This window comes from Halichoerus grypus, chromosome 10 (genome assembly GCF_964656455.1).
Source record: "Halichoerus grypus chromosome 10, mHalGry1.hap1.1, whole genome shotgun sequence".
Lineage (NCBI taxonomy): Eukaryota > Metazoa > Chordata > Mammalia > Carnivora > Phocidae > Halichoerus > Halichoerus grypus.
The window spans coordinates 127,161,414-127,187,513 of NC_135721.1; the positions used below are offsets into that span (position 1 = coordinate 127,161,414).

Sequence of the window (26,100 nt, forward strand, 5' to 3'; positions counted from 1 at the left end):
GTTCAAAGGTATTCATTTAGGCTGCACCTAACAGTCATCAACAGAAGGCTCCACTTCAGTAAATAACAGCATACCTGGCATGATGGGAGTATGCTGACTCCTTGTGTGTATGTGCTTACAGAAATCAAATTCTAATCTAATCTAAACCAAACCTCCAAGCTAAGGTTGTTAGGTTAATAAAAGCCAAGTGCAGAACTGTGTACTTTTTTTTTTTTTTAAGGGGTTATACATTGCATGTGCATAGCTTACCTCTGGGAGGACTCAGGAAGCGGTTAACAGAGTTGTCTCTAGGGAAGGAAACTTCAAGTTAAACCTTTTTATACAAAAACACTCTTTTTACCTTGAGTAAAAATGACTCACCAGCTAAATAAAAACCCTGTACCACAGAAACAGGACTGGCCTCCTTGTAGGCAGTGCCTCCATTCGCATCCTCACTGTCTCACGCCGCCCGAGCTGCTTCTAACAGTTGACGACAAATGTGGACCACTGAAATTTCTCAGTCATCGTTTTTATTAATTGGCTTTATAGGCTAAAGTGCATAGTAAAGACAAAAAAGGATATGCATACATAGGAAAAGGACATTTTTCTCACCAACATTAAAAAGACCTGAGATGCCTAAGTGTCTGTTCTAGGAACACTGAACTGAGGGAAAATGTATGCAGGCAGCAGGCCTGGGGGCTGGCTTCTGGCATGGGTCTGGGGCCTGCAGAAGCTGCTGGCATGCTAACCCTGCCCAGGAAAAGCTGTAATAGTGTTGGAACAAAGGGTCACACTTTGGATAGGTGCTGCTGGTACCAAATGTAAGTTTAGTTCCATTCAGGGCCCTGGGGAACCAGCACTGCTACTGAACTTCTCCTCCTGCAGACAAAGAAACCTCCACCATCCCAAAGTGCCGGTCATAGGAGAGGGTACTGGGGAATCACTCCTTAGGTTAGCCTGGGCCTGCTGCACAAGCCCCCCGGCTGTGGGTAGTCACACCTTTCCCACTCTCAGTGAATATGTAACTGGGTCAGGGTTAGTCACTGAAGTCTTTGTCTTATCACATGCCTCCGTCTCCGGGAGCGAGGGTGCCCAAGGAAGAGGGTGGGAGGGATTTTTGTGCTCCTGGAAAGGATAAGCAGTTCATAAACAACTCCTCTGGACCTCTGTTTATTAGAATTAAAGTTAGTCTACAAGTTAGGGCCTGGCAATTAGAATTCAGTCTGCTTCACTGAGTTCATACACTGTGCCCCCGGAGCACCGCAGAAAAAACATCTGACTGAGTCAGGACCCGGAGATACCGGTAGGTACCCCAAGGTGGAAGCCCCAAACGTGCTCCAGGGAGCCTGTCCACTAACTTGCAGGAGAAAAAAGAAGAAATCTGTTAACTTTGCTCTCAGTTCTGGAGGTAAAGTGCTTATTCTAGCGCAGGGGAAATCTAGAAACAAATGTGGGCAACCCCTAAAAGTGGATCCTTAAGTAGGTGCTAAGACTAAAGGACAATAATAAAAAACAAACTTCGGTTCCTTCAAGAGGGAGCCGACCCCAGCCAGGAGGTGGCCAGGCACAAGGCAGCGGTGTGCCATCTTCCTACAGCATCCTCTGGATCTCCTCAAAGTTCATCAGGTTGTTGGCCGTGTCAGACCAGGCAGCATGCTGGGCTCCATCCATCTCAGAAGCAAGCTGATTGCTCCTTTCCAGAGTATGATTTATGCCCCCAATCACCTCCTTACAGTCAGGACATGTGCCCCTCTGCATGGCTCCCCCGCAATCGCTAATCACGTAGATGTGGCCATTGGGGCACTTGAACCAGTGGCCACGAGGAAAACCCATAGCATTGACTATCTGCACTCGTTCTTCCTCTGAGATGCCCAGGCCAGAGCAGGGAAGGGTGTTTTTCAGAGCTTCCATCTTTTTCTGCACAAGCTGTTCATCCTCCTGGGTGAACTTACACGTTTTCTCAAGGATCTTCCGGACACTGTAGACCTCTTCTGCTGTGCTACCTTTCATCTTCCCCTCTGCGATCTTGCAGCGGGACAGGAGGTTCACCAGGTACGTGAGCCTCTGGATTTCACTTTGGAGGTCATCCAGCTCCTGGCTGGTAAAGCTCAAACGCTTCTTGGCTAGCCACTCATGGACCTGTTGTAGTCGAATCCCCACTTTCTCTCGCTCTGAGACCTTCACCTTTTTCAGAGAATCCCACAGGCCCGCCAAGTGGTCATAGAAGCTGATGTAATTCTCAACAAGGCCCAGGTCCTTCACGGACAGATTCTTCTGGTCTAGCTTCTCCTTCAACATCACAAAGTCTTCAGGAAGCTGCTGATGGAGGAGGCTCTTGCTCTCTAGCAGGGCCTTAAGTTGTTCCTGGCTGGCTGCAATTTCCCCTGCTGAGCCCTGAATCTTTTCCTTGACGATTTCAATCTCTTCCAGTCGCTGTTTGATGCTGGTTCCGTAGCGGAGGTTTTTACGGATGGGCACCTGGCAGATAGGGCACACCTTCAACCTGATGGCAACTTCGTCGTCCTTCTGCTCATTCATGTAGCGGTCCAGGGCTTGCACCTCAAAGATGTGGCTGCAGTCTTCTAGCTGCACAAAGCGGGCGTCGGGCTCATCCTCAAAGCCAAAGAAGATCTGGGTGACTTCTTCCTGGTGGCAGACACGGCACTTCTTGGGGCATGGCTCCCCACATAGACCAATGCAGGGGTGGCCACAAGCCAGCAGCTTAGTACAAGGCACGTAGCATGGGGGCCGGTTGCAGGGTTCAGAGCAGAGTCTGGTGCACTGGTAGTGCTGGCAGCGCCAGACACAGGGTTCCACGCAGGGGCTGCACAGCTCCCCACACTTCCTCTTGCACTGGCTGTGGACACAGCGGTTCTGGCAGGTCCGCTGGCAGGGTGGGCACTCGCCGAGGCACGGCTCCTGGCACTTGTGTGAGCAGATGAGCAGGCGCTTGCAGGGCTGCTGACAGCGCTCGTGAAAGCGCCCTTCGAAGCAGCTGTGGCAGGAGCCGGGACAAGGATGCCCGCAGTCCAAGACGGTGCCACACTTGGTGGTGCACTTGACTGGCAGGTCATACATGAGGTCTTGCACGTTACCACACTTCACCCGCTGGCTGTGCCCACACTTGAGTTTCACGGTGACCATTTCCGAACATAAACGCACACAGTCCTCACCGCAGGGGTGGCTGCACCTGTGCCCACATTTCAGAACCTTGGGGCAAGGCTCTTGGCAGCAAAAATCTGACTCAGGCATGGAACAAGGAACCATTTGTTCATGGCCGCACCGAAGAATGATTTTGCGCACCTTCACCTGACAAGGCTGACACTCCTGGAAGCAAACCAGAGGGCACCGGTGCCCGTCCTGGCAGATGACCTTCTGGCATGGCTTCATGCACTGGAACTCCTTGTGTGAGCAATCATAGGGGTGACAGGCACGGGTGCAGACGTGCCCACAGCCGAGCCGGAACTCACAGGGTAGGCTGCAGCCTCCTTCGGGCACTTTTTGGAAATCAGAAGCTTTGGATACTAAGGTGTGGGTATCGGGATGGTTCTGGCAGCATAGCCGGAGCGTGCAGCCTATTTGATTGTTCTCTCGAAGAGTATGGATGATCTTGCTCCACAAGGGCACCTTGGCCAGCATCTGCATGTTTCCAATGCAGTACATCCCCTTCTTGGCACGGGACAAGGCCACACAGATGCGGTTGGATATCTGGAGAAAACCCACCTTGCCTTCCTCGTTGCTCCGCACTAATGAGAGGAGGATGATGTCATTCTCTTCTCCTTGGTATTTGTCAACCACATGGACCTTGACGCCAGCAAATGTCTTGGCTGGCATGAGTTTGCGCAGGCAGAAGAGCTGCCCGGTGTAGGTGGTGAGGATGGTGATCTGGGAGGGCAGGTACTCCTGACACAGGAAGTACTTGCACAGTTCTACCACGAAGCGAGCCTCATGCTGGTTCTGGTGGCTTTTGCCTTCTTGGATTTCCTGTTCAGGAAAGTTGTGTTCCACAAAGAAAAGGTTGGAAGAGACCCCCTAGAAAGGAAAAGAAGTGATATGTTAGGAGGTTCACTCATGCAATTTCTTCTGTCTTCACATGTATTGGCCACTGGCCCTATTCCAGGGAGAGACCTTGCAAGGCTTTTTGTATACTTTGTACCAAAATCTTTAATTTTGGAGTCAATCACCATGTACTTTCTTTTGGGACCATGGCAAGTAGGGAAATGGATAAAGAATTAGTCTATTTCAGTTTTCAATACATTTGTTTGATATAAATATTTAAAACAGCCATCCACAATCCAACTATTATAGTCCAGGAAATAGGCAGCAGCTATGATGATGAAGATGTTGAGGGACCAGCTAACTTACAAGCACTCCACCGTGCTGACTGCTTTACACACATTATTTCCCTCAAAACAATAATGTAATGAGGCAGCACCCATTATTCTCAATCTACAGAAGACCCTGACACTCAGAAATGGTATATAACTTGCTGAAAAGTTACAAAGCTACTAAGTGGCAGAGCTGGGATTCAAAACCCACGTCTCTATCTCTCAACTTCTATATTATTTCTCCCCTTAATAACCAGCTTTTAAAAAAGCTGGCTCTAGGGGTGCCTGAGTGGCTCAGTCAGTTAAGTGTCTGCCTTGGCTCAGGTCATAATCGCAGGGTCCTGGGATCGAGTCCTCCATTAGGCTCCCTACTCAGCAGAGAGCCTGCTTCTCCCTCTCCCTCTGCCCCTACCCCCCTGCTCGTGCTCATGCTCTCTCTCAAATAAAATCTTAAAAAAAAAAAAAAGCTGGCTTTAGTCCCTTCTGAAAAACCTTTTCCATCCTAAGGAAATACAGCCTTCTAGGCTGTTGAGAGCATCACAGAAAGATCAGGTAGGGCAGACTCACCTTTATCTTCTCATATTTGAGAACAGAGGGATGATTCTCCAGATCCTGGTAAATGTAGGGGGTCAAAAGCCGGGCAATTTCAGGGCGCATGCGGTGCTGAAACAAGATATATATGTCATTAGAAACATGGGCAGAGAATAAGTTTTCTAAAGACTAGGTTGCTGGTGGAAAATCTTGAGGTAACCTGAAAAGAATAGGGAGAAAAGAACAAAATGTAAACAGCTCCTTTGTCCAAAACAAACTCAACAAAGGCTGATCTTGTGGTATTTTGTAACAGAAAAGAAGTCTGACAGTCACTGCATTACTAAACCAGTTTTATTTTTATGAGACTTTCTTACTGGCAGTTGGTAGGTTCCCAGGAGACTTCTCCTGGACATTTGGGAGGTAGTAATAAAAGTTCAGCTTCTCACCTGGTAATTCAGACGGACAAAGGGAATGTTTACTTTCACCAGCCGTTCAAAGAGGGATACCTCAAGGTTGAAATTCTTGGCTAGATCATACACGTTGGCACTGGGGCGCAGCTGAGAAAAGAAACAAGTCTGAGAACTCTGTATTGACATATTTTATCCATCCACCCACCCACCCACCCACTCATCAAAATGTTTTTTTAAGTGCCTTATGTGCGCTATTCTAAGTACTGACAGGCTAAGGATAAAGAGCCCCAAGGGCCATGAAGGTAAGAAATACGGGTGATGTGACAGAGTACTCAGGGGAGGAGTTCGTTTAAATAGGCCTCTCTAAAGAGTGACATCTGAGTTGATGTCAGCATGGAGAAGTTGCTTATCATTTGAAAAGCAAACCATGAGAGGAAGCAGGAGGAGGGCAGGGGTGGGAACACAGTGGGCAAATGAGATGGTGATAGAAGTCAGAGAAGCAGGCTGCACCTGAGAATATTTGCCTCTGTAGGCCACTTTAAGAAGCCTGATTTTTAGGGTGCCTGGGTGGCTCAGTCGTTAAGCGTCTGCCTTCAGCTCAGGTCATGATCCCAGGGTCCTGGGATCAAGCCCCGCATCGGACTCCCTGCTCAGCGGGAAGCCTGCTTCTCCCTCTCCCACTCCCCCTGCTTGTGTTCCCTCTCTCGCTGTCTCTCTCTCTGTCAAATAAATAAATAAAATCTTTAAAAAAAAAAAAAAAAGAAGAAGCCTGATTTTTATATTAAGTCAATGGAAAATCACTGGAGGGTCTTAAGCTGTAGAGTGACATGATCTGATTTCCTTTTTTTTTAATATTCACGGCTCCTTTATAAAGAATGGATTAAAGGAAGGCAAAAATGGAAGTAGGGGAACAGGAAGCATACTGTTTGAATAGTCCACTTAAAAGGCCAATGTAGATTATAAAAGTAGCAGAGGGAAGAGATAAAATGAATGACACTACCTCTGAAATATACCCCAAATCTAAGAGCACTTGCTCTTAGATTGAATGTGGAAGGTGAGGGAAAGAATCACAGAAAGCCACTAAGCTTGAGGACTGGTGAGTGCACCCCTCAGTCCTCTGTCTTCATCTTCTAGGGGCTCCTGCCCTACCTGCTGGTGGTCCCCAATCAGAATGAGGTGCTGGCAAGCTTTGCTCAGTGTGGCAATGGTGTGGGCCTCGAGGACTTCAGCAGCCTCTTCCACAATGACAATCCGAGGCTCCACCTTCTGCAGAATCTGACGGTATTTGGCAGCACCTGGAGTCAAGAGAGAAGAGGCTCCCTGAGCTCAGTCACTGGACCCTGTGACAACTGAGCCCTCACATTCACCAGGGCCGTGCTGACCACTGAATGAGAGAACAAGTGCTGCTGAGTGGTCTCCAGAGCATCACCCATGTTGGTCATTGCTGGGGTTCCGAATGCAGCAGGAATAAGTGGGTACATTTCGCCATCAGTTCCCTAAACACAGCTTGCTTTCAGTAGCTTCTCATGGCCTTTTCCCTCTAACCTACTAAAGAAGCTCCTCTTTACCTGTCTTAGTCTGAGAGGAGCTTGGCACCAGGAGTGAACAGCTGCATCAGGTGGAGTTCCCCATGCTTTCTTACCTGTGGTTGTCATTCCTACAACCTGGGCGTCTTTCAGGATGTGCAGGTCTTCCTGGAGCCTCAACTCGGCCATTCTCTCTGCCGATGTGCGGTACTGGCGCTCGTAGTTGAGGATCTTTCGGCGGGTGTCAGCCTGGTACATCTGCAGCCACAGCCTGGGGAATGTGAAGAACCAGAAAGGGGAAGATGTGTGCTCTTTGAGAAGGTGGAGGAACCCTCTTCGGTGTGTATAAAGTGGAACCTAGACCCTCGAGGAGCTTACAGACCAGAGAGAGAGCAGGAAGAGACCCAGGTTTACTGGGACCCAAGAGTCCAACTTGCCCAACAAAAAGATGTGCAGAGACGTGTACATAGGTGGCCAGGAGCTAAGGAGGGGAGTAGGATAAAGAACAGATGTTAAATATTAAGAAGAGAGTAAGGGACTTCAAAAGCTTCAAGAATTTCTCACAAATTCTCCCTGCCCCATCCCTGCCTGAGTCCCCTCCCCTAATTCTCCAGAGTATTGGTTTACAAGTAAAACAAATCGTATCACTACACTACTCTGCTATAAAACATTCCAACGGCTTTTCAATACACTTTGAAAAGTGGCTTTTGATAATCCAGGCTCCTCATCTTTGCTCCATGAGGCCTTGCGGTCAGGCCCCTGCCCACCTCTCTGACCTCGCTTTCCATTTCTCTCTCTGAGACACAGCCATGCTGGCTGCCTTCTTTCCATTTCTCAAACGGCCATACTCCTTCCCAGGTCAAGCCTTTATGCATGTGGTCCCCATAATTTCATCTGCTCCCCATTCCCTGCTGGTCTTGCTAATGTCTACTAATCCTTCAGCTCTTGCCTCCAATGTCACTTTCCTGGATACCTCAGACCAGCTCAGATCTCGTGTTAATATTCTTAGCACTCCTTGCTCCTTTCTTTCTTAGTGTTTATGTCCACTTGTAACTTATTATTTGTGCAATTAACTAATTTGTCTCCCTGGATAGACTTTAAGCTCTGTAAGGCTAGAGCCGGGTGTCTTTTTTATCCCATGGCTGCACCCCTAGCACCCAGCTCAGGGGGGGTTTTCAACCAATCATCAGTTAACACTGTTGAAGGTCGGGGTGGAGCGACAGGGGGGTTATGTTCCAGGAACAGAAAAAGAACCCCTTGGGGAAATTACATGAACTGGTTGGGGGGCAGGGGTGGGGAGTGGGCATAATACCTATATAGCTGCCATCGAGAATTCAGGTCCAGCTGCCAAACATCCTGGATTTCATTGGCCTCGGCCTCAGTCATGGTGTTCAGTTTGCGAAGTTCAACCTTCACTTTCTTCTTCATTTTCTTTTTCTGGCTGCGCTGGGTCTGTGGACATCAATACCAGCCAGGGTTACCATCTGAGCAGAGGTGGGCCCAGTTCTAAGACCAAGGTGGGGGCCAGAGCACATTAAATATGGGAGCCGCCACCTCAGAACTTCTCTGACTGTCTCACACTCTCCCAACACATACCCCACTGCAGAGTGGCTAAATGAGGGCTCTGGAGTCAGTCTGCCTGGGTTCAAAGCCTCATCTACCTCTTATTAAATTGTGGGACCTAGAGTAAGTTACTCAACCTCTATGTACCTCAGCATCCCCTTCTCTAAAATGAGAATAATAACGGTACATCTTCACAGGGCTGCTGAACTGACTGAAGGAATAAATACATGGAAAGCACTTGGAATACTGCTGATGCTAGTTATCACTGAACGTCTTTTGACCACACTATTTCTCATTCCTAAAACACATGTCACCAAAGTAGTAGACACTGAGTCTTGTTGAATGTCGTACAGGGCCTGCTAAGATGGTCTTAACGCCATCATAGTACCTTCAACAAGTGGGTGAAAGGCACCATTTAGGGGAAAGTACTCTCCCCTGGCTCTGTACTAAGTCTGAGGCCATGAGCCTTTAGAAGGATTGGCATGAAAGATGGATGTCACAGTATTATGTACCTTCCCCCCACCTCAAAACCAAACAAATCAACTCCTCCTAAGGTCATGTGGCAGAGAGATGCCCAATGCATAACTCAACATGCTGGGATCAGACTCCATCCATCACGTACAGTGATGGTGAACTGAACTAGAGGATCAGGTTCAAAGCTAGGAGCCCAATGAAAATTGCACCTAGTCAAAGTTGCCTTTGAAAGTCCCTTAAATCATCAGTGGAGGTCAGGAAATGTTATTTTGAGTATCTGGTCCTCTACTGTCAAAGCAATGCATGGTAAATTCTGAGGACCTATTGATTCTACCAAAGGAAGGACCAGAGGGAAAGTCTGGGTGTTCACACACCATTCTGGCTTTAAGAAAAACATCAAATTCCAGGGTGAATGAAGGACGAGTCTTCCATCCAGGCTGTACCGTTTGCTTCATTCTGCTTTACTTGAATTCTCTAAAGTCTTAATGTATTGTTCATAGGCTTATTTGTACTTGAGAAGGTAATATCCACGAAAGCACCAAGCACTGAGGTCCTAAGTGTTTGATCTGACCCACATGTGAAGCACTTTTCCAAAAGTTCAAGAGAAGCATTTGGTTACCTGCTTCCTGTTTTTCTAAGTTGGAATTTCTTGCCAAGGCCCCTCTGAAAGAACATAATTTGTATACTCTTGGGAACTGGACCCATCTTATACTATGGTTAAGTTGTAAATTGGGCAAATTAAGTTAACTGTGAGGACAAGGTGAATACACTGCTGTAACAGAAGTAGGTGAAAACAAGGGGCTGCAGTTCTAATCACAACAGATGTTCTCAGGCCTGTTTCAGAAGAGTCTAACGCCCACCCAACTGGCAGTAGTAACTGAACTCCCATTTCCCATTCTGTTAGGGCTTCCAGAGGACACGAGCAGGTGAGTTTACCTCCCACTCTCCTGCGGTCTGCTCCTGCCCAGCTGTTGTCCCAGGGCCATAGTTGTCTAGCCTCATGGCCAGAAGCACTTTAGCCAACTCGTGGACTGCCCCACTCTCTTCCTTCTTCCGCCGCCGGGGCCTCACCACCTCTTCCTCCTCAATCACCCGGTCTGCTTGAATTAGGTCAGCCTCCTCTGCAATCTCAATCAGTGAACCCTCCTCTTCCCCTTCTTCTTCCTCCTCTTCCCCTTCTGCCTGGGCTAGGAGGAAAGCAGGCAGGACAGTGGTGAAACTCTTGAAGCCAAACAATAGCAGAGGGCACTTACAAGAGCTCAGATGCATGAAGACATTCTCAAGGGGTTTAAGTGGTTACCTCTAGCAGGCGAAACTGGGGGAAATGAGGGTTAGGGGAGGGAGACTTAGATACTTTTTCGTTATATTTTTAAATACCATATAAATGTATTCCTTTTTTTTTAGATTTTATTTACTTGAAAGAGAGCGAGCAAGAGAGAAGGAGCAGGGGGAGGGGCAGGAGAGGGAGAAGCAGACTCCCTGCTGAGCAGGGAGCTGGACACGGGGCTTCATCCCAGAACTCTGGGATCATGACCTGAGCTGAAGGCAGACGCTTAACCAACTGAGCCACCCAGGCACCCCTAAAGATATCCCTTTTTAAGAAAGGTTTTACTTATGTCAAATACACGAAAGAGATATGCAACGTAAATGGGCAATTTAAAAGATAATAAAAGTTCGTAAAATGAACATCCAGGTACCTCACACCCAATTTAAGGAGAAAATCACCCATTTCTTGAAGACCCTTAGGGGCCCGTCTAACCTGAATTTTATTGCTCATACGTTGCCCCCCACCTTTCTTTTAAAATAACTTTACCATATATATAATAAATACACACCTCTAAACAACACATCATCTAGTTTTGGCTTTTTTTTTCCTACTTTTTTGAACTCTATACCAAAGGAATAATATTGTGTATATTTTCCTACAGCTTGCTTTTTCCATTCAGCCTGTTTTTGAGATTCATACATTGCCATATATACAGTGACTCATTCCTTTTCACTGTTGTACAGTATTTCATGATCTGAATGGACAGTAATTGATCCATCTGTTGTACAAATGTTGATGAACATTTGAGTTCTTTCTATTTTTTTCTATTATTACAAAGTGGTTGTACAAATTAATATCCCCCTTAGCAGAGTTCCTACTGCTCCATGTTCTGATTTATCAGTGTGGGGTTATAGCAAACTTTAAAATTTTTGCCAATCCAGTACATAACAGCATCTCATTGTGGTTTTAGCTCCTCTCATTTCTAATGAGCACTCTTTGTATGTTTACTGACCGTTAGAATTTCCTATTTTGTGATGTGCTTGTAAAATGTCTTTTATCTATTTTCCTATCAAGCTATTACTTGTCTCTCTCTGATTGATTATCACTCTTTATACATTCTAGGTATTACTTTTGAGTTTTACTCTCTGGTCTTTACCATATTCCACCTTAAGATGTGATTCTAGGTAGACATGCATTCTTACCTGTATTTTCAGGTCCTGCTGGAGCAACATTTTGGGTGAAAGAGCCAACACCCAGACCCAGCCATTCCAGCATCATGGAATGCTTCCAGTCCTGGAAGCAAATCCATTCGCTATCCTGAAGAAGGAATAATTATCAGTCACGAGAATTCTATGACAACCAGTGTAAAAGGAAAGGCTTCTGTGAAGGATCAAAAGTAGTTCCCTTAAAATTTAGAGGCTGTAAGTTGGCAACCCTTGGGCAAATGGATCATTAAATACGACTTGCATAGAATTTTAAAAATAAAAATTTCCTCTCTTGATAAAATCGGGATCTATGGCAGCAATGAGCCTACATTCAAGAATGGCAACAAATGTCTGGAAATGGGTTGCCACCACTTCTTTTCCAGTCTGCCAAGCCCTCTCTACTTTCCAATGTCTCATATCTAGTCGTTTATGGATCCTGACTGGCCCCTTCAGGCTTCTGGGTATGTAACCCTAGAAGTCAACAACTCATTGATAAGAGAGCTACCATTTCACTGGGTTCCTGGCCAGCCACTTTACAGAAATCATGTCAGTTAGTCCTTAGAATATCCTTTGAAAGCAGGCGTTATTATTACCCCTGTTTGACTGCTGAGAGACCTGAGGATCACACTGGCCAAGGCACAAGTCCATCTGTATGACTGAGGTCTGCTTACTTCAAGGCTCTCTAGATGTGCTAGGCTGCCTTGTTATAATTTTGTTTGTTTTATTTAACACTCACTTATAGCATACTAATTAAACTAAGTGGTTTACAAATATTAACTTGCTTATCCAAATAACAATCCCATAAGAATTACATTGATCTAAAAAACTGCCATTTCTGCAAGTCAAATTTACAAATACTGGCAATTTCATATGATTCAACTTACTGTTATTATCATCCCCACTCTATAAAAGAGGAAGCGGGCACAAAAATTTAAGTAACCTGCCTAGAACAAAACCAAAATTCATATCCAGCAAGCTGGCTCCAGAGTCTTGTCTTGCTCTTGACTAGTATACTCAGCCACTTCTCCTCATGAAAAGGTACTTCTCACATTATGGCAGCATCAGATTATCAAAACAGCTTATGTTTTGGATTGCTGCTTCTGCTGGAGACTCGCTCCAAGTACTGAGGCAAGAGAGATGCTTATAGCCCTCAGGATGACCCCTACCTGTACTGGTCCATTCATCAGGCTTTTCCAGTGCTGGGGGGAGATGTATTTCTCCAGGTGCTGTTCCCGTAATACACCGCGCATGGTGCACTCCAGGGTCTGGGCCCCTTCATGCAGCTCTTGCTCTGACTCTTTCATTTGTGTCACAATCTGCCAAGAACAGAAGGAAAGAAATGATGAGGAAGTACCATCATCCCCTGAATTCAGTTCCTGCCGTGAGAGAAAACAAAGCTAAGACAGGAACAGCAAGAAGAGAGAATAAATAAATAGACCAGTCAACAAACCAACTTCCAACCACATTATTGTGGTCTCAAAACCAAAGGATTACTATCCAAAATGTCTAAAAGACTCCTACCAACCAGTAAGAAAAGGAAACAACTAATACAACAGAAAAACAGGCCAAGGATACTGCTGCAGACACTTCTCTCTTTCTTGGTAATAGGAACTCAGAGTTTTGTTTGGGTACACTGCTGCCCAGCTAGAAGATGGGCTGTAAGCTAGGGCTGCTGGTGGTTTGGGGAAGTGGCTTTAAAAGGTCCTGGCAGGGGCTGGGAAGGTTGGTGTGCCCTTTCTGCCCTTTCTCCATCTTGATTATGAGGGCAAAGGTCATACCATGGGACCAGCAGAGTGGACTGTTGGAAGGAACCTGGGTCCTTCACCACTCTGTAGAGTGCCTCCCTATCGTCCCTGGACCGCATACCCAGAGAGACACTGCTCTCTAGCAAATTGAACTATCTCGGATAGCCCCAGCCGGAACTCACACTCATGTAGGCCCTCCGAAGGTGCATGGGGAGGCTACGGCGGAACTCCCGCTTGTTCCTCAGCTCTCTCAGGGTGAACTGCTTCAGGATTTCACTGTTGCTCCTTCCACCTACCCGCACAATGCTGGTCTTCTGACACTTGTAGATGCCTGTGGAGCAAGGTGGAGCACAGCAGAGGTGAGACAAGCTATGCTGGATTCTCTTAGGAGAGAGCTCTATGTGTTTGGGATATTGTCACAGCTGCTCCCTTAGGGAACAAGCTGATGCTTACAGGAATCTACCCCAGAGATGAAAGACCTGCAGAGCCGTAGTGCGGTGCTTAAGAACATAGACTTTAGAATCAGACAACTGGGGACCCAAATCTTGATTTCACCACTATTGCTATGTAAACTACGGCAAGTTACTTAACTTGAGCTCCAGTTCTTCATCTGTGATTTGAAGACAGAAGTACTTTCCTTATAGGGCTATGGTCTGGATAAATGAGAGAGCATCTATATAGCTCCCAGGCAGGTCCTGGCACAAGGCAAGCACTTAGTAAATGTTCTCTATTATTCACTCTACAGGTATTTGCTGATTGGTCATTGTGTGCCAAGCATGTGCTAGGTTCTTAAGATATAGCTTAAGACTCAGTTCCTAATTTGTTCTCATGTCTCGCAGTCTGGCAGAGAAGATACACATTAAACAGTTTATCATAATAGCAATGAGTACAGTAAAGACTATAAGCTCATGATGCTGTAAGTATGTAACAGGGGACCTTACCTAGTTTAGGTGGGTAGTGATCTAATTCTTGAGGGTCTAATATTTAAACTGAGATCCCAAGAATAAAAAAGATTTAATCTAGATTAAAGGAAGATATAGAATGGAAAATATTATAAGGAAAATGAAAAACATATACTTATTCATTCATTAATGCAATTAGTATTTTTTTGAGTACCTAGTATGTGCCAGAATCTATGAATATAGCAACAAATGGGACCATCCCTCACAGTTTTTAGAGTCTAGGGTAAAAACACATATAATAAATTGTTACATACGTATTAAGTTTCTGAAGAAAAAATACAAAAGGAGACTTAACCTTGTCTGGGGGCAATTGGGAGTCTACTTGAAGAGAGATTTAAGGTGACACCTGAAGAATGAATTGGAGCCAACCAGGCTAGATGAGGTCAAGATGGAGAGAGAGGGAGAGAGAAAAATGTGCCTTCTAGGGAGGGGAAAACAGTATGGTCCAAGGGAGAAGCTGGAAGAACTGAAGACAACTGGTGTTGCTGGAGTTAGGGAGAACAAAGGAAGAGGTAGGAGATAATGCTCAGAATTAGGCTGGAGCAGACCACACACAGCCTTGCAGGTCATAGAAAGGACTATGGACTTAGTTCAAAGACAATAAAAAGCTACCGAAGTTGCTGATAGTTCAATTATAAATGTCTTGATGGAGAACAATTTGGCCTAGACTTACCTTCCAGAAACTGGTCCAAAGCATGATTAGTGTAGCATACAACCAAGATCGGGAATTTCTGGACGCTAATTTGCCAGACAGGCTCGTTGGTTAGAAGCGCCTGAACAATTTTTAGACCCACGTAGGTTTTGCCTAGAAAACAAGAAAACAGGAGAGTTAAAAAAAAATTAAAGACTTCCTAGAAGGAGTAATTAATTATTTACAGCAAATTATTATTTTATTTTCTTTTTAAAGATTTCATTTATTTATTTGACGGAGAGATATATAGCGAAGAGCAGGAACACAAGCAGGGGGAGTGGGAGAGGGAGAAGCAGGCTTCCCTCGCTGAGCAGGAAGCCTGATGCGGGGCTCGATCCCAGGACCCTGGGATCATGACCTGAGCCGAAGGCAGACGCTTAATATTGAGCCACCCAGGAGCCCCAGCAAATTATTATTTTAAAAAATTTAAACTGAGATTGTTTAAAATCCAAGAAGCACAAATGGGTATATAACAAAAAGCCCCCATGCTCTTCTGCCCCCAGCCACCCAGTTCCTCTCTTGGAAGCAACCAATATTTCCAGTTTTTTGTGTCACTTTCCAGAGTTAGTCATACTTTGCAAATGCAAACAAGTAAGAACACAGTCTTTCTCTAGCCTTCCCTTTTTTTTTAAATGGAAATAGTTGCAGACTATTTTCACTATTCTACATCTTGCTTTTTTCACTTAATGTACCTTGAAGATAGTTCTCTATCAGCACATAAAAAGAATCCCCCCTCCCCTGTCTCTTTTTTCACAGCTGTAAGATATTTTTTAGCCAGTACCCTCATGCAATAAATTATTTAGAAATGCTTTCTATATATCACAATAGACTTGCCTTTGTGATAGGAGGGGAAAACTCAAAGAAATCAATATTGAAGTTAGAGTTACAGACTCATTCGTAAATGGCCAATAATTAATTAAGTCTACAAACAGCTAAATTCTTACTCTGTGTCAGGCTGAGAAGGTAGCTACTGTCCTGGTAAAACTCAGAGTAAGTGAGGAAGCAACAGAAGAAAATCAAAGATTTCAGTATAGCAAGATAAATAACAATTTCCTTCCTTTTTTTCCTTCAAATAATAAGTACTGAGTGCCTAATACATGTCAGGCACTGGGTTAGGTGCAAGAAATAGGAGAGTCAGCAAAACAGCCACGGTTCTTATCTTCCTGGAACGTACAGACTTGCAGAAGAAAAAGATATCAATCACACAAACAAATGTAAAATCATAAAGGTGGGAAATGAGAAATACACAGTACCCCCCAAAAAAATAATTGGGATTTTGGCCTAGTCGATGAGGTTAGAAGAGACTTCCCTGGGGAAGTGAAAACGGAGTTAAGAGTGGGCAAGAAGGAACAGGGATGGGGCTGCCATCTTCCAGGTAAGTAAAGACTGAGGCTTGGCTTCAGCAGTAGAGATGAGATAAGGAGGCAGACCGGGGAGAAGTTTCAGACGTTAACATCGATTGGAACTTGATGATGGTTTGGTTAGGGTGGAAGCAGAAAAGGAAAACTAGGTATCTGGTTACAGGACTGGATGGATAAGGATACCTCAAGAGGAAAGAAAATCTCTATAATTCAATATTTACTCTATCTCCTCCTACTACTTCCTTCCCCTTAGAATGGGTACTTTTTGGGATTTCCACCTCAAAAATGACTCCCCTTATTACTTCCCCCTCATATTCACAGGTATGCTCTTTCCTAATAACCATTTAGGTGTGTGACCTAAGCAAGCCTGAAATTATTACTATACTTGGAACTAAAGTATACTTGGAACTAAAGTCCTACTTTAAGTGATTAACATTAAGGGAAATTATCTGTAACATGTAGATTTTGAGACAAAACGGCTCCTACAAATCAATAAGAAGCCATTTGAAAAGAAGCCAATCCACAGAAGTAGTAATATAAACAGCTAATAAACTCAAGAAAGGATATTTAATCTCATTCTTCATTAAACAAATACATATTAACTACTGTGATATACATTTCCAGGGGACAATTTGGCAAGATCTATTAAAATTACAAATTTACATATTCTTTGATCAAGTTAGGAATTTCTCTTTTGCATTTATTTTGTTTGCATATGAAATGACTCACAAATAAGGCTATTCATTGAAATGTTATTTATATTAATAAATCTTTCCACATGGGACTGGTTAGATTATTCCATTGCATGGAATATTATGCAGTCATAAACAAGAGCTACTACTAGTTACCAATATGAAAAGATCACCAAGATATTTTATAAGTGGACAAAGCAACATGCACAAGAGTGTTTCTAGCACAGTGGGTTAAAAAAAAGTAAGGGGTGGGGTGCCGAGGAGCTGGCTCAGTCAGTGAAGCATGTGACTCTTGGTCTCAGATTGTGGGTTCGAGCCCCACAGTGGATGTGGAGATTACTTAAAAATAAAATCTTTAAGGGGCGCCTGGGTGGCACAGTTGGTTAAGCATCCAACTCTTGGTTTCAGCTCAGGTCATGCTCTCAGGGTCATCAGATTGAGCCCTGAATTGGGCTCTGTGCTCAGCGTGGAGTCTACTTGAGTTTTTCTTTCCCTCGTCCTCTACCCATCCCCCCTGTTCTCTCTCTCTCCCAATCTCCCCAAAATAAATAAATAAATCTTAAAAAAAAAAAAAAGAGAATCTTTAAAAAACAAAAAAAAGAAAATAGTAAAGGGTAGTAAATATATTCAATTCACGCATTTGCTTGAATATTCATAGAATATCTCTGGAAGGATCAAATAAAATAACACTGTTTGCTTTAGGGAAGGGAACTGAGTGGAATAGTAAGAGGAAGGAGACTTTTTAAAAACTTTGAACCATTTTTTATTAAAACTAAAAACAGGGGCATCTGGGTGGCTCAGTCAGTTGAGCAGCTGATTCTTGATTTTGGCTCAGGTCATGATCTCGGGGTCCTAGAATTGGGGCCCCACGTCGGGCTCCGCACTTGGCGGGGAGTCTGCTTAAGGATTCTCTCTCTCCCTCTGTCCCCCCCACCAACGTGCTCTCTCTCTAAATAAATAAATAAATCTTAAAACAAACCAAAAACATAAAAACTAATGGGCCAAAATTTTTAACCTTGCAGATCAGCAAAAAAGACTGGTAACAAGATTGGAAAGGATGTAAGGAAATGGAAACACTAGTTCATTCTTGGTGGAAGTATAAACTGGTAATCATCTTTTTTTTTTTTATTTCATCTATTTGAGAGAGAGAGAGCACACAAGCAGGGGGGAGGGGCAGAGGGAGACGCAGACCCCATGCTGAGCAGGGAGCCCGACACAGGACTCGATCCCAGGACTGTGGGATCATGACTTGAGCCAAAGGCAGACGCTTAACCAACTGAGCCACGCTGGCACCCCTCTTTTTTTTTTTAAGCCTTCAAAGTATCTCTTTAATTATGCATATTTTCCCATTATGTAAGTGTTTCTTACCAGAAAGAACCTTCCACTGGTGCCTGGGTGGCTCGGTCAGTTAAGCGTCTCTCGGTTTAGTTCAGATCATGATCTCAGGTTCCTGAGATCGAGCCTCACATCAGACTCTGAGCCAAGAGAAGTATGGTGTGGTAGATAGGAGAGCCAGGACAAAATGAGCCAGACTGCCTGAGTTCAAGTCCTAGGTCTGTCACTTACCATCTGTATGAATGTCAACATATTATTCAACCTCTCTTTGCCTTAGTTTTTCATCTGTAAAATGGAATTGTTTCTACTTCAGAGTTGTTGAAGATGTAATGAGTTGATACATGGAAAGCATATAAAACACTACTTGGCACATAGTGCTGTTATTATGTATTTGATACTATTCAACATAAAATCAGGGGCACCTAGGTGGCTCAGTCAGTTGGGTGTCCGACTCTTGATTTTGGCTTGTGTCCTGATCTCAGGGTTGTGGGATCGAGCCCCGAGTCAGGCTCTGTGCTTGGCATGGAGTTTCCTTGTCCCTCTCCCTCTGCTCCTCCCCCTGCTTGTTCTCGCTCTCTCAAATAAATAAAATTTTTTTAAAAATTAAGAAGTAAATAGAAAACCAAATAAAAATTAATATAGCCTTTGACGAAGCAAAGGTCATGCATCTTCCTAAGTCTGACCCCATAGCAGTCTTCTCTAACCTTGTGATTTTGATTACTATGCATACGAATGGATGCCCACTGGAAAATCACCAGGAACAGCTACTTTATAGATAAGTCTAATGCACATTTTAGGAGAATGTCTCTAATCAAGATACTCTAGAAACCTACAGTCAAGCCTCCCTTGCCTATCTCATAGGGCAGATGTCATGTGGTCTGAAAAATTCTCTTACCTGTTCCAGGAGGACCTTGAATAATAGCCAGTTCCCTTGTGAGAGCAAACTGCAAGGCTTCCATTTGAGAGTCATCCAGCTTCAAGGCTTCTTTTGAGGGCCACTGGATGGGGTCTAAGACATTCACTCTGGCATGTCTCAAGCCCTCAGCATTCCTCAGAGATTCTCCAGTGGCCGAGGGATTCTTTATTAAGGGAGTGAAATCATATCTACCCCCCATTAGCAAGTACCGTGGCTCCTTCACGTAAGAGTCACATTCCACAATGTTCCTCTGGAAGGGGACGTCTTCCTCCTGGACCTCCTGGAGTCCTTCCAGGACATGCCTATAGGCCTCAAAGTATGCAGTTGTCTCCACCATGAGGAAAGAGTCAGATGGCTGGACCTCTGCTAGCAACTGTTGGCTCTGCTCATTGAAGGAGAGTTGAACAATTCCTCGGCAGAGATCTTCCTGCTCCCGGTTAGACACAGTGGCAAAAAGAAATGTTTCAAAGTTGTCCTTGGACATGCACACCAAAGATCCATAGAGCAATCGCTTGGAATTCTGCCAGCGAACAAACTTGAGTGGTTTTGTGTCAAACTGCACCTTGTAGACAATGCCTGATGATGAACACACAGGGGTGATAATCCTGGTATCAAAGTAGATTCGGATGTCATCAAACTTTCTCTTCCTCAGGCCTTGGTCTTCAAAGCTTTGGAGAAGTTCCAAAATGCCTTCTCGCAGGGGTCTAACAAAATCTTCTCTCAAGAGTCGGAAGTGGGTATCCAGATAGATAGCAGTGCTTTCATATTTTCCAGTAATGATGTTGGGACGAAGGAATGGCCTCTCATCCAAGTGCACTTCATTGTAAGTAGGGTAAATGGGCATGGTCCTGTAGCTCTCAACATGGTCTTCTGCCTCACGCTGCACTAATGTGTAGGTGTCCACTTTTAAAGTGCCCTCTCGCCTCTTTTCCTGCAGATGTTCAATGATGGTCTGCACCTTTTCCAGGTTCTTCTCTGTCTCCTCTTCTATGTCAACCCCAGAGGCTCTCAAAGCATTCAGAGAAGCTGGCAGGAGGGAAATGAGCATGGAAGTTTCCTGCACAGAGCTGGCGGGGAAGACACTTACAAGATCCTGGAGGAGGGAGATGATGTTGCTTATGTGTTCTGGATACTGGTTTCGAATATCAGGGATGGGCTCAGTGATCATCCCTACCACGTAAGTCGGCAGGCAGACTTTGAGGAATTTGGAGTTCTTCAGTATGCCCAGGACATGGAGAACGCTCTGGCGGTCCATTTTAGAACTGCAAGCCTTCCGAAGAACCTGGCAGATGAGCTCAAGGAAGTTGGATTTCATAACAGAATGAGACAGGAGCTCTTTCAGCCCTACACTTGTAGCAAGAGTAATGACCACCTCAGAAGGGTCTTTCTGCAGAAGATTTTCTAGGAATTTGTAGCCCAGTTTCTTCACCTGCTGTGGCTGTTCTGAAGGCTTCTGGTGGGGGGTCCGCCACTGCTGGAAGTTTTCATCAGACCATGATGGTCTGTGATTCCTTCCCTCCTGGTTGCCACTTCTCCGCCTAGCATCATTTTCCTGACCACGTCTTTGGCCTCTAGGTTCATCACTGGTGTGCCCCTCATGGCTTCTCCTTCCCTGATGTGGGTTCCTGCCCATAGCTCCAAACCTTTCTTCTCTCTGCCGTACAGGAACAGCATGGTTGGTGGCCCTAGGATGCCTTCCGGGCTGGTTGGCTCCTCCTCTGAGAGCACTGGCTGGTGGGTTATTGGCCTGATTTCTAGCTCTTGGTGGTAATTCTCCATCTACAGGCCCTAAACACAATGGAAATATTGGGTAAGCACAAAAATGAAGGTGTAAGGAAATCTAATAGAACAATAATGGAAAGACTCTCATTTTCGAAAACAACTAAGGAACTCAGATTTTCTTTGCAGAGAAAGTTTCCTAAAAAGCCATGTAATAAATGTAAAATAGATTACTATGGTTGCTGTATATATTATGAAAACATTGTTTTTTCAGAGGGTGCAAAAGGGAAAAAGAATAAACATCTGCTGGGGCACCTGGCTGGCTTAGTTGGAAAAGCACGCAACTCTTGATCTTGGGGTCCTGAGTTCAAGCCTCACGCTGGATGTAGAGATTACTTAAATAAATAAAACTTAAAAAAACAAGAATAAACATTTTTTGAGTGCCTAATACATACTAGAGAATAAATACGTGCAGTATCTCATTTAGTCCTCATAAGCTGGGATTGTTTCAGAGGGTCAAAAAGATTAGCTCATTGCTTCTAGTTTTTTGCCAATACCAAATGATTGCCAAAACATGAGTTCCACAGCCAAACAGATCTGGTTCAAATCTCATCCTCGATACTTCCTCACTGTATAACCTTGGCCAAGTCGCATAATTTCTCTAAGCCTAAGTATCTATGTGGGTGTAAATATTAAATATTTATAAGATGCTTAGTAGAGTACCTGACACATAAAAAGTTCTCATTACTAGCAGCACTAATACTACTTTTCTATTGGGAATACCCTATTGACTTCTAGAGTCACTGCTTCTACCACTAAACAATTATGTCACAGGCGACAGAGCCATCAAGTAGGATAAAGTTACAAGAGAAATGCTTCTTGAAATTTGTCCAGCATCAGATGGCAAAGGGGATGGTGGGGCTTCCTTTACCAAGATGTTTTTGAGCTAATTAATACGTTGAAAAGGAAACAAAAATGAAACTGAACTTCTGTTTTAGGAAACTCAAAAATGAAACTTAAGTTTTTCTCCCTTCTGAAGCACAAGTTCATCCACATAGTATTATCTACTACCAACCCTCAGACAAGAAGTTGTTGGGGGAGGGAGGAGATACACCCAGTCCACACATGAAAGTTAACATCACCCTGTGGATAAAGCTGAACTTGTTTTCCTTAATCTGCCACACAATTCTTTTTTAAGATTTTATTTATTTGACAGAGAGAGACACAGCGAGAGGGAACATAAGTAGGAGAGGGAGAAGCAGGCTTCCCGCCGAGCAGGGAGCCCAATGCGGGGCTCGATCCCAGGATGCTGGGACCATGACCCGAGCTGAAGGCAGACGCCCAACAACTGAGCCACCCAGGTGCCCCTTGCCACACATTTAAGTAACTTGGCCAATGTACCCAAACCCAGTTTTTTTCACTTTCCTCTCCTATAAAATTGACAGAGCTGACCCAACTTAGCAGAATTACTTGGGAGATTTAAAAACAGGGGCGCCTGGGTGGCTCAGTCGTTAAGCGTCTGCCTTCGGCTCAGGTCATGATCCCAGGGTCCTGGGATCGAGCCCCGCATTGGGCTCCCTGCTCAGCAGGAAGCCTACTTCTCCCTCTCCTGCTCCCCCTGCTTGTGTTCCCTCTCTCGCTGTGTCTCTCTCTGTCAAATAAATAAATAAAATCTTTTAAAAAAAAATAAATAAATAAAAACAGCAAAATAAGATTGTATACAATGATGTGAAGGTAAAAATGTTATGAACACACATTATAGTCAAGATGATCGTACCATTTCATGACATCAGATGCTAAATCCATTTTTGTACATTTTTTGTTTTGCACTTTGTAGAGAAAATTTTATCGTGACAACATAAAGGAACATTTGATAAAACATAAATACTGTATTACTGAAATCTAAACTTTGTGTTACTTTCTTATTCACTTTTCAAACTCTCAAAGTATCAGAAGAAAGTCCTCCTTCTAATAAAACTTGATGTTTTAAAGAATGAAAAACTGTATTGTTTCTCCCACATTCTTCCAACATTCATGCAGCTCATAAAATAAAATTCAAGTTCTTTCTCATCTGTTCCACAGCTAAACTCAGATGACATATTGCAAACTTAGGGAAAAACCAAGAATCCATTTGGTTTTGTTTTAGAAAGTTCTAAGCAAACAATCATCATAGCAATAGTGATGCTTTCAGAACTGCTTTGGTGACTAGGGTTCTAGACACGTTATCACATACACATCCACTAGCCATGTATGAATGTTAAGAATATTAGACATGGCTAGTCTGATAAACACGTGTAAAACAACACATGTAACTTTGAAGACCTAATACCAAAAATAGGGTAAATATCTCATTAAAATTTCTTTATACTGATAACACCTTAACATAATATTTAAATATTTGGGGGAACAGGTAAAAATACGGAAATTATTAAAGTACTATGATAATAAAATATATGCATTCAATTATTACAATAAAATGACATTATCTGGATATATTTATTTAAATAGGTGTTAAATTTTATTAAATTAGTAATAAATTTCAAAAACGGATTTCACCTGTTTCTTTTTGCTTTTTTAATGATGCTACTAGAAAATTAAAGATTACATTTTTGACTTGATTATGTTTCTATTGGGTGGTGTTGCTCTAAACCAGAGTTATTTCCAATTCAGACACCTTATCACTACCTTTGTTAAAGTGAACTGTACCCATTCATCAGCTCTCTTAGGGAAAAGAGAAGGCTATTTATTTTTCAGAATCATTCATGCTATGGCTAAGGAATAAGTCATTCTTTACTTGAGAGATGCTGTCAATCTTAGGTGGGCCTGCTCATTCATACAGAACTCAATTTCCTTCCCATTAGGTAGAAAATCTTGCTCACCTCTGTGGTTAGTATAGGGATTCCTTGGCCGGGCCTCCAAGCAAGGTCTTCTGTCCTCCATGTCTGAGTTACCCGAATTCCTTCACGTTCACGTTACTTTCAGTTATCTGGAAATCTGCACAGATTGAGAGAGATCAGGGTCCTTGAAATACAGCATCTAGCAGAAAAAAACCCAAAATAGCATCAAGCCAATCCTTCTGCCTCTACATCTTAATGATCTGTTAACTAAGAGTTAAACACAGATTTAATCATGGGCACGAGTGTTCAACTCTGTGAATGCCCAAATATGACATAAAATGTTAAGTTCACAATTTAGATGATTTCAAATTTCCCCTTCTCTTTATCCTTGCACTTCATTGGGGTAGAAGGAATTATCAATTCCCATTCAAAACTACTATTTGGTTTATGCCTTTAGTCAAGTTACTTAATCAGTTGCTAGGATTCATTTTCCTCTCCCATAAAGCAGACAAATATTGTTTCCAGGACAGAAAGTAGTACATTTCCGTTAATCCAAAAACGATGTATTCACCATCCCACCCAGCATTTCTATTATACAGTATTCTATAGCTTACAGTATTCTATAGTTTGTAAATAATTAGTGAGCAGTTATCCCTTATCCTATTCTTTGGAATGCAGCCAAACTGATTAAGCCCTCTATTCTACTGAATCAAGAGAAGGAAATTACATGTTTCAATAACCAGAGGCTTAGCCTCTACGGGATGCTGTTTCCCCAGGATCAGCTAGAAGTCTGTAGTTCTTTCCTTCTCCTCTTTCTTCTACTTTGAAGGTTTTTGACAGTGATCCTATAAGAGGAAGAGGAAGCCCCTTTAAGGGAACTTCTTAGTACAACTCACACACATCATATGACCTGGGGCTAGGGAAAGAGTGGGTGACTCAGAGTCCTCAGCAAAGGGATTTCTGAGACTGTCCCTCTCACTGAGTTTTAAAATATTCATAGTTGGAAACTGTGAATAGAGTTGGCATTATTTGAGGAGTAGCTTTTATCCTCATCAGAAAAAGGAGTCCTTTTCCTTCCTGCTGGGAATATTGTGGGTGAGTCTCTTTCCTCATCATATCAAACCTAGCTCTCAAGTGCAGATTCAGTATTTTGGTTTTGGGGGTTTTTTTTTCCTTAATTAAAAAAAAATTCTGAGGGGCGCCTGGGTGGCTCAGTTGGTTAGGCGACTGCCTTCGGCTCAGGTCATGATCCTGGAGTCCCGGGATCGAGTCCCACATCGGGCTCCCTGCTCGGCGGGGAGTCTGCTTCTCCCTCTGACCCTCCCCCCTCTCATGCTCTCTGTATCTCATTCTCTCTCTCAAATAAATAAATAAAATCTTTAAAAAAAAATAAAAAAAAAATAAATAAATAAAAAAAAATAAAAAAATAAAAAAAAATTCTGAGGAGAAAATGCCTTCTTTCTCTTGTTGAAAAATACTAAAATAGAAACTCAGAAATTTTCTGGGATGAAAGAAATGGGAAAAAACAAAAAAGAAACCAAAGGGAGGAGCAAAGAGAACAGGAAATGCCATGGAAAAAAGGCAGACTAAAGTGGGTCTCTTTGGGAGTCAAGGCCTAAAAGGGCAGGAAGAAGAAAATCAGTGACGGCCAAGCTGGTAGAGGGGTCAAATCAGAGGAGAATGGTAATTATCAGAGTGAGGGGAATGGAAGAGACTGAAACGCGCAGCCAGAGGTGGGTATCAGGGGAATTCTCCAGGGTCCCTAGAGGGTAGTAGAAGGAAGAATGGAGGAATCACTGGCACCCAGGAGCCCAGGGGGTCCTGATGGAAGTATCAGGGGGTCGAGGGGGAGTCAGGGCCGTGCGGTAGCATGAACAAGGTGCCATGGCTAGGCTGGGCCGGGAATGGCAGGGGAGGTAGGGGAGCCTTCAGAAGAAGAGGGTCGGGCTGAGCTCAGCTGGGGGGGGGGGGGGTGCTGTAAGTAGGGATGGGGCGTGCAGGTGCTGAGGGTGCTTCCTAAAGCTGGGGGTGAAGAAGGCGATGGCAGGTCAGGACAGACGAAGATGAAGGGGGCGGCTGGGGCAGAAAGCGAGGGCAGAGATGGAGGTGGGGGGCAGAACTATCTGAGGGGATCAGAGGCAGAGGTGGCGATGGGGGCGCCGAGAGGGCAATGGGGCTCTGAGGGGGGCACCTAGGACTCTGAGATGGATGATGGGGAGACGGGGCGCCGAAGGGGTGGCGGGGTACTGAGGAGGCGGCGGGGATGCTGAGGCGAGTACGGGGCGCCGGGGAGAAGCGGCGGCAGAGGCAGTGGCGGGCGGCGCGGGCGCCGGGGGTCGCTGCGGGCAGAAGCAGGTGCGGGGTCGAGGCGGGGATCACTCACCCGGCTCCGGCGCGTCTTCTCGCAGCCGCAGCCTTCGCACTGGTCCTCGGGCCCAGGAAGGTCCGCGGCCCCGCCCGGCGCCGCGCACTTTCGGTTTCCTTTCCCCGCAGACACTGGGCGGGGCGAGGGGCCGGGCGGGCGGCCGGGAGGAGGAGGAGAATTGGGGTGGGGGGGAG

General features: G+C 44.5%; 1 protein-coding gene across 3 annotated transcripts; it reads right to left on the reverse strand.

Annotated features, from left to right (window-relative positions):
- Positions 1–492: 492 nt before the first annotated feature.
- Positions 493–26,080, reverse strand: ZNFX1 (zinc finger NFX1-type containing 1). Of its 3 annotated transcripts, XM_036120996.2 has the most exons (15): positions 25,925–26,060; positions 24,269–24,386; positions 23,584–23,698; positions 18,965–20,773; positions 14,664–14,795; positions 13,211–13,359; positions 12,450–12,599; positions 11,281–11,395; positions 9,748–9,998; positions 8,087–8,226; positions 6,891–7,045; positions 6,398–6,543; positions 5,285–5,395; positions 4,875–4,970; positions 493–4,011 (listed from the first exon to the last, which is right to left on the reverse strand). In XM_036120996.2, the coding sequence occupies exons 3-15, from the start codon at positions 23,642–23,644 to the stop codon at positions 1,570–1,572; spliced, it is 5,757 nt and encodes a 1,918-aa protein (XP_035976889.2). In that variant the 5' UTR covers positions 23,645–23,698; positions 24,269–24,386; positions 25,925–26,060; the 3' UTR covers positions 493–1,569. The 3 variants fall into 3 exon arrangements, with proteins under 3 accessions (XP_035976889.2, XP_035976887.2, XP_035976888.2); XM_036120994.2 differs by lacking the exon at positions 24,269–24,386 and having other exon boundaries at positions 25,925–26,080; XM_036120995.2 differs by lacking the exon at positions 24,269–24,386 and having other exon boundaries at positions 23,584–23,740; positions 25,925–26,075.
- Between the last annotated feature and the right edge of the window lie 20 nt (positions 26,081–26,100).

Bases quoted from the DNA above. Each gene is read 5' to 3' on its own strand.
- ZNFX1 (XM_036120994.2), bottom strand. From the start codon at position 23,644: ATGGAGGACAGAAGACCTTGCTTGGAGGCCCGGCCAAGGAATCCCTAT. The intron at 12,600-13,210 runs GTGAGTTCCGGC...TGTTCTTGGCAG, and splicing joins TTCGGAGGGCCTACATGAGT to ATTGTGACACAAATGAAAGA. The intron at 5,396-6,397 runs GTAGGGCAGGAG...TTCTTTTCTCAG, and splicing joins TGATTGGGGACCACCAGCAG to CTGCGCCCCAGTGCCAACGT.